The following is an 8,205-nucleotide window of genomic DNA, read 5'->3' on the forward strand; positions in this document are numbered from 1 at the left end:
TGGAGTAGATTCTTTCTTTCCATGAGTCAGAAAACTGTAGGCCACTGCGCCTTTTTTAGGATCTTTTAGATGTATTACATTGCAGCTATGGGTTGAGAAAGTGAGTCTTCTAATCTGTCTTTTTTGAGCCAATGATTCATTTTTCAATGTAAGAGGAAAATACAAATAAATTTTCTTTTATTTTAGGAAAAAAGTTAAATTCTAAAGTAATAAATTTTATTTAAGATTTTTATTTATTTATTTATTTATTTGAAAGAGAGAGAGTGTGCATGAGCGGTGGGGTGCAGGGGACAGCAGAGGGAGAGGGAGAAGAAAACTCACCACCGAGAGGGGAGCCCGACATGGGGCTCAATCCCAGGGTCCTGAGATAGTGACCGAAGGCAGATCCTTAACTGACTGAGCCGCCCAGGCACCCCTAAAGTAATCCATTTTAGATTGAACTTAAAAATAGAGAAAATTTTCAAAAATTAAAAACATTTATTGCAAAAACAAACTAACAAAAAGTACTTGTTTCCACCCAGTTGCCTGGAGAACTTGGAAATTTTACAGTGATTATTTATTAGACACGAACGAGATTATAGAGATTATAGCAAGTATAACTAAAGATAGCTAGTAAAAGCACAACAGAGGTACGGAGAAGGAAAAAAAAAATTGAGACCTTAAATTATGCCTTAAACCTATTACTTTAGAGCATGCTAGAAAACATGAGAATACAGAAGCATATATTCCATTAGCTATCAGTGACGGTGCTGTCATGTGTCCTGTAGCCTCAGGAAAATCCACTATAGACTCGTGAGGGGACGGGAGTGACAGAGGCAGGTACCTTCAGTATCATTATGAAGTAAGTTCCAGCCTTACAGACCAGGCCCTCAAAGGGTTTTGGGGCCTGTGGACTATCCTTTGCAAACTGCTGTGCTAGATGAATTCTTCCATACTCAGGGCTCCCACTACTACTGTCTTTAGGGTTGTGGCACTCATTCGCATCCCCAGCCCAGACGATGCCACTGAGCGTTGGACTCGTGTGTCCACTGTCTGCAACTTTCTGGACCTCCCTCAGCTGAGCGCTCTCTTCCTCCTTGGCCTCTGCCCATGCTGGCTGTTCTGCCCAGTTTCCTCGTTCTCTTCATTTACCTGGCAAACTACCTAGATAGTGAGTTTTCTTGGGGCAGGACCTGGGCATCTTTATATCTCCAGGTTCTAGCATAGTGCCCACGCACACATTGCTGCTTGGTAGATGTTGTTGAATTAAATTAAATCAAGGAAGAATTCCAGCCTCATAAACAATAAGTTTGCAAATCAACCCTGAGGTAAATTTTTCTGCTTATGTCTGACCTCATGCATCCTGTATTGGTTTGTATAAGTGTTAGTTTCAGAGTAAAGGATTTTATAACTTTCACCCCTGTATATTAACTTACTCAACAGTTTTCGTTTTGTTTCCTTTTGCCTTGCCTAGAGTATAAGATATTCTAAAAGAGAGGGTATTTGGGCTGAGGATGCAAACATCTTAATTTTTAGCTTTTTCTATGACCGTGGAGAGTGTTTCACCAGAAATTTATCAGCTTCTGCCCATTAGAATCATCTGAATTCCACCGTGCCTTATGGAAAATTCATATACATATATTTTGGTTTCTCTGAAGGAAGATGTTCTACCATCCAAATGAGAGAACTAAAATTTACTCAGTTCTTCCTATATGCCAGAGACTGTTCTGTGTGTTTTACATACATTAATTCCTTTAGTACACTAACAGCTCTATAAAAGGTAAACTCTATTGCTATGCCCATTTTATGTTAGGAAAATGAGGCACAGAAAGGTTAAGTAACTTGCCAGAGGTCACATAGATAATAATAGGGTCTGGATTTGAACTCAGAGCTTAGTTCGGTTCCAGAGGCCATGCTCTTCACTACTGTGAGTAGCTTCCTTGTAAATCTAGGTACATTACTTTTATCGTTAACCTGTGTTAACAATAATAATAATGCTTATTATTATATAACATATTAATATATATATAATATATAATATAATAATAAGCTTACTATAAGTTGTACTTGTTAGCTGTATTAGTTATAATTGTAAAATTATAACTAACTTAATACGCAAATAGATAATAGTGTATATGTACAATAGATGGTTATTTAGAAATCAAATTCTTGAAGAATACTTACTGCTGTGGAAAAACATGTTTGGCTGAAAAAGTAAGAGAAAGATCACAGTTTCTGTTTGAAAGCACACATAATGGATTTATATGTGATAAATATATAAATATTTATTTTAAAAGACTGGAAAGAAGTATATGAGTGATTCTTTGTATTACAATTGTGAGAAGGTAAATTTGAAAAATACTTTTAAAATGTCGTTTGTTCAGGGTCGCCTGGGTGGCTTAGTCTTTGGCTTTGGCTCAGGTCATGATCCCAAGTTCCTGGGATCAAGCCCCACATCGGGATCCCTGCTCAGTGGGGAGCCTGCTTCTCCCTCTCCCTCTGCTGCTCTGCCTGCTCGTGCTCTCCTACTCTGTCAAATAAATAAATTTAAAAAAAAATCTTGAAAAAACAATAAAATGATGTTTGTTGGATACTTCCCACATACTAGGTCCCATAATAAATTCTTCATGGGTGTTTTCTCAGTAAATTCTCCCATCAGTCCCATGATCTAGGTATTACTCATTTTTCAGATGAAGAATCCTAGAACGTTTATGTAATTTGTCTAGGGTCATATAGCCAGTAAGTGAGAATTGGAACCTCTATACAAGATTCTTTCTGTTCTGTATTTTCTAAATTTTTCATAAGTTACGTTATTTACGTGATCAAAAACAAAATTAATTTTATAAATCATGCAAAAATTGGGAACTACAAGTCAGACTTATACGATCTGCTAGAATTTACTTATTTGAGCCATCAGTTCCCTAAACTAGCTATGCAAAATAACAGAAGTCTGGGACTTATAAGAAATGAGATGAGGCATTTAAAAAGTTTAAATAGACTCACTGGTTTCTCTTCTACCAAGAATTTTTTTGACCATTTACCATGGGGAACTGATTATTTTTCCGGTGTGAGTTGCAGGTCTGATGCATATGTTATAGGCTAGTTGACATAATGATAAAGCTGAGCATTTTTGACTGTTTAAGAATTCCTTAACTATTTTTGTTGTGGTTGCTACTGGTTCCTTTTGTGTTGCTGGATCCCAAAGTAGATGTAGCCAGTGCCCAAAGAGAAGATTACTGTATGTGAGTATGTGGACTGACTCCTCCCCATGGACATGGTTAGAAGGATTTTTCTTACAGAAATATGTATCTATAGTTGACAAATGTATTTAATGAAAGAGATACTCAGTGACGTCTCTAATCTTCAAGAATAACATCAAACAAAGAAGGAGCTGTCCCGTTTTTCTGTAGTTATTCCACTGTAAGCAAAATGGGTCACTGAATGACTCCATAGCGTATTTCACATGTTCTTTTGGTAAGAGAATTCTGACTCCTCGTGTGGTTTTTAATTTGAGGAATATGTGTCATAGCAGGGAAACACAGTTACCTATAAACCTTTGTCTGAAGAATCATTAGAGAATTCTTATTTTGGCAGGAGGTTGGTTTGGGAATGACAGTACATAGAGATCAAGGAAGAAAATGCCCACCTGGTCATTTCTGTTACGTGAATAGACCTTGTCAGTAGGAGGGTAGACTCGTGGTGAATCTGTGAATGAATGTGTGTGTGTCACCTTCTCTGTGAAAGAGGGAGCAGGGATACATGAAGGACGGGGTCAGATGTAAGGTGTGTAAGGCTACTGCTGAAAAACAGAAGGGGACTGAACCTGTTTCTTTTACCATAGAAAAGTGGCAACATTTTTCTCAAGATACAACTCTTCCCAGCCTTTTCCTTTTCTTTTCGACTTTTTAAAATACAGTGAAAACATTCCATATTCTTTCCACTGATCTGGGTAATCCTTTGCTTTCCAGCCATAAAACTTGATACAGTCCAGTGCCATGTAGTGAGCTCCTTCTATGGGCTCTGTTCCTTTAGTCCTGAGTAGGGTGCTTGACTCTGCCACCCACGGCAAGAGCTCTGGGAACAGGCGCACCAGGCGGTTGGTCACCCTGACCCTGTGCGTGTATGTTATGTTGCAGGGATGGGGCTGGGAGGGTGGTGTGAGAAGGGAGGACGCTGATGGAAAGGGTAAGTTCTGAGGAGTGAAGAGAACAGTTTTTTCTTCTGAAGAATGTTTCCTATGGCTAAGCAAATATGAAAATCAGTAAGCCAGCGTCTGTGTGCTGAGTAGTGAGTCAGAACTTGCTGCATTAGACCTGAGTATTAAATGGGTCTCTGTGTTTGGTTCTGCACTCTTCATACCTGTGCTAAAGGACAAATGGGGAAGTAAGAGGAATAGTGTAATGATTCTGAGCCTTCCCTAAGCATAGAACTTTCTGCCTGCAGTGGGCTTTGGTTCTAAGTACACTCTTTCCTGCTCTGGGCAACCTTATTTTAGCAAGTGGAGATGTGAATATGTTTACCGTTTTTGTTAAAGATTTTGTTTATGTGAGAGAGTGAGCAAGCACAAGCAGGGGCAGCTGCAGCGGGAGAGGGAGAAGCAGATTCCCCGCTGAGCAGGGAGCCCGACACAGGGCTCAATCCTGGGACCCCAGGACCACGACCTGAGGTGAAGGCAGACCCTTTACCATCCAGGCGCCCCATATTTTTACTTTCAAATATAGGGCCTTTATGCAATTATAGACCACTTTTAAACATTCTTCGTCTAGATCTATATGAATACTTAGAGTAAGACTTCCTATAATATGCCTGCTAGATCAGTTTCAGGTTTTACTTCTGCCTTGATGTCCCTTAGCAATCTTGTCTTTCTCTCCTCTCTTGTTCTTGGTTTTTGATCTTACAGAGAAGTGTGGGAAATGGAACTGGATAGACTCAAGAATCAGGATGGCGAAATAAATCGGAACATTATGGAAGAGACAGAGCGGGCCTGGAAGGCAGAGGTGAGAAGAGCTCTGTGGGAAAGCCTTGATTTGGGGCTTCCAGATAGTATAATCTTTGGGTGTGGTGTTATACTGCTAAGCTGTACAAGTATTATACCATACAGCCACTAAGCACTTGTTTTAACTAGCTGGGGGTAGCTTCGCATATGTAAAATTATTAATGTGTGTGTGTGTGTGTGTGTGTGTGTGTGGTTTCCTTAGATCTTATCACTAGAGAGTCGGAAGGAGTTGCTGGTATTGAAACTAGAAGAAGCAGAAAAAGAGGCAGAATTGCACCTTACTTACCTTAAGTAAGTACCCTCCCATTAGAGAGTTTTAATGGTCCTGCAGTTTTGCGTTTTTTCGGTGGTTTGGTTTCATTTGGTTTGGTTAGTTTTCTGAAACCCGAGGCTTGCTAGTCTGGCACTCACTCTGTCTTCACAGGAACTCCAGGGCCACCTCTATCTGCACAATAGCCATGGTTTAGTGATTTCTCTTCCTGTATCTTACAGTTTTGTATTTTTGATTGTATTGGTTCCAACTGCATAAATAGTATCTCTTCACGGTGTCAAAGCATAACAAGTACCTTTGGAGATTTGTTTCTCATAGTCATTTCTCCTCTTTCTGCCATGGAATCTGGAGGACCTCTGTGGCATTTCCAGGCAGACAAAAGCCCTCTCTCTGTGGTTGGTCCTCTTTCTCTAAGAATTGGCTTCAGAGATGCCCGACTTAGAGTGAAGCACACGAACCCCGGCCTCTTCCTGCCCCTGGTTGACCAGCCACTGTCCTGCTAGCTCCGAGAGCCAGGAGCTGGCCTTGCTCTAATTCTTTGAATTCCTGTTGGTTTCTTGAAAGGTCAACCCCCCCAACACTAGAGACAGTTCGTTCCAAACAGGAGTGGGAGACAAGGCTGAACGGAGTTCGGATGATGAAAAAGAATGTTCGGGTAAGTGTTGCACCGTGTGACCTTTATGTCACGGTTCAGTCTGTGCTTACACCTCTGGTGACTGGGAGGGACCTTGTACATTGTCACTGAGGGCCTGTACCACCCCTGCCTTTGCTCTCCTGATACCGGACAATGCCCTCTTTCTCGGGCAGCTTACTCAGCTCAGCAGAAAGGGTAATCTGCTCCTGGCTCTCTTTCTAGGACCAGTTTAACAGTCATATCCAGTTGGTGAGGAACGGAGCCAAGCTGAGCAGCCTTCCTCAAATCCCTACGCCCACTTTGCCTCCACCCCCATCAGAGGTGAGAGGGCTGGCGTGGGGCAGTCTGCCTTTCTGTGCTGGTGGCACAGCCAGAGTCTTCTCCTTGCTCCTTTTGTGAAGAGATTGGTTTTACTACCGGTATTATTTATTATAACATTATTATTGGTATTATCTGGCCTAAGAATTACTCACTGATTTCTGCTCCAGATTCCTAAACTTTCATTTTCATTCTTTCTCTCTTGTCCTTCACCTCTCCCGCTCTATAGACAGACTTCATGCTTCAGGTGTTTCAGCCGAATCCGTCTCTGCCTCCTCGGATGCCCTTCTCCATTGGGCAGGTCACAGTGCCCATGGTTATGCCCAGCGCAGATCCCCGCTCCTTGTCTTTCCCAATCCTAAACCCTGCCCTTACCCAGCCCAGCCAGCCTTCCCCACCCCTTCCTGGCTCCCATGGGAGAAGTAGCCCTGGCTTGGGTTCCCTCGTTGGCCCCCACGGTCCACACATGCCCCCTGCTGCCTCCATCCCGCCTCCCCCAGGCTTGGGTGGTGTTAAGGCTTCTACTGAAACTCCCCGGCCCCAACCAGTAGACAAACTGGAGAAGATCCTGGAGAAGCTACTGACTCGCTTCCCCCAATGCAACAAGTAAGTATCTTTCAGGACTAATTTTAATAAAAAAATGTGTCAGAGAAATGTCTGTGGTTGAAAATAGGGGAGGTTTCCTGGAGATTTCCCACAAGGACAGCGTAGAATCTGTCTCCTTCAACATACGGCTTCTTAGGGCCCAGATGACCAACATTCTTCAGCAAATCAAGACCGCACGGACCACCATGGCAGGCCTGACCATGGAGGAACTGATCCAGTTGGTAGCAGCCCGCCTGGCCGAACACGAGCGGGTGGCAGCCAGTACTCAGGTGGGAACTCAGACCCGCTCAGGTTGGGGAGAGGCAGGTTTCAGAAGAACTGGGGGTGGCGCACGGCACTGCAGCCAGGGGTCTCTAGCCTGCAGTCTTCCTCTGTCGGACTGGGAAAGAAATGAATTCTTTTTGTTATCTGCTCTGTCGCTCAGACTCTCTCTCCTTACTCTGACAATATTTCTGTCCACAGCCCCTCGGTCGGATCCGGGCCTTGTTCCCTGCTCCGCTGACCCAAATCAGTACCCCAATGTTCTTGCCTTCTGCCCAAGTTTCGTATCCTGGAAGGTCTTCACATGTAAGGCTCTCTTTCTTTGAAAACTGGGATGTGGAGAAGCTAGGGGGTGAGGAGGGAACAGGTTTACAGGTGGAGTGCAGGGAAAAAACTGCCCTCTCATCAGCTGGGCTGTTGGCCACCCCAGCTGAGAAAACGCAGGTGCTTCCAGCAAGAATCTGTATTTGAACTTCTCTTTCTTTTAGCATCATGGGCACAAGAGGCAAGGAGACCCAGAGGTTCCTTACTCTTTGGCTGTCCCTTCTCTGTCCTGCAGGCTCCAGCCACCTGTAAGCTGTGTCTAATGTGCCAGAAGCTTGTCCAGCCCAGCGAGCTGCACCCAATGGCTTGTACCCATGTGCTACACAAGGAGGTGGGTGCTGCGGACCTTCTTCCTTGCCACTCCTTCTTTGCTGAGTTTTTCTCAAACATGTTGCTGTGTTGATACTCATCATTAATATCTCAACATGAGGTTTTCAGTAGGTTGTGGCTTAAATGGTCAACAGAATTCAGAATGCTGGCAGCTAGGATCTCCCAGCTTCCTTTCCCCCCATTCTCTTTAGGGGACTGGGTGAGCAGCACGTCCTAGAGCACTGATAGGTTACTTTTCTGGAACACAGACAATAAGACATAAGTATCTAACCATTGTTTCAAATATAGCATTGTCAGGAGACTGCTTAGACAAGGATGGAATCGGGAACCTGAATGTGAGATTAGTAAATCCATTAACAGAACAGCTTGGAGGTCTGCCTGTTGGGGATGATCTTCACAGACTGACAGGTTATTCCTGTGGTGGATTATGTTACCAGACAGAGTTAAGTCTCCCAGCAGCAGGGATGATTCCTTCTTGACTGTTTT

At 43.2% G+C, this 8,205-nt stretch overlaps 1 protein-coding gene across 3 annotated transcripts in view; it reads left to right on the plus strand.

The window, feature by feature from the left end:
- Positions 1 to 8,205, plus strand: part of RNF214 (ring finger protein 214) — a 44,255-nt gene that overhangs the window by 35,024 nt on the left and 1,026 nt on the right. For all 3 annotated transcript variants that reach the window (XM_047747368.1, XM_047747370.1, XM_047747369.1), the window contains exons 7-14: positions 4,880 to 4,976; positions 5,178 to 5,266; positions 5,811 to 5,901; positions 6,103 to 6,201; positions 6,428 to 6,804; positions 6,941 to 7,073; positions 7,267 to 7,371; positions 7,625 to 7,720. In XM_047747368.1, coding sequence (XP_047603324.1) covers positions 4,880 to 4,976; positions 5,178 to 5,266; positions 5,811 to 5,901; positions 6,103 to 6,201; positions 6,428 to 6,804; positions 6,941 to 7,073; positions 7,267 to 7,371; positions 7,625 to 7,720 — 1,087 coding nt within the window. The remainder of the gene's footprint in view (positions 1 to 4,879; positions 4,977 to 5,177; positions 5,267 to 5,810; positions 5,902 to 6,102; positions 6,202 to 6,427; positions 6,805 to 6,940; positions 7,074 to 7,266; positions 7,372 to 7,624; positions 7,721 to 8,205) is intronic.

The sequence above is a fragment of the Lutra lutra genome, chromosome 10 (assembly GCF_902655055.1).
Source record: "Lutra lutra chromosome 10, mLutLut1.2, whole genome shotgun sequence".
Lineage (NCBI taxonomy): Eukaryota > Metazoa > Chordata > Mammalia > Carnivora > Mustelidae > Lutra > Lutra lutra.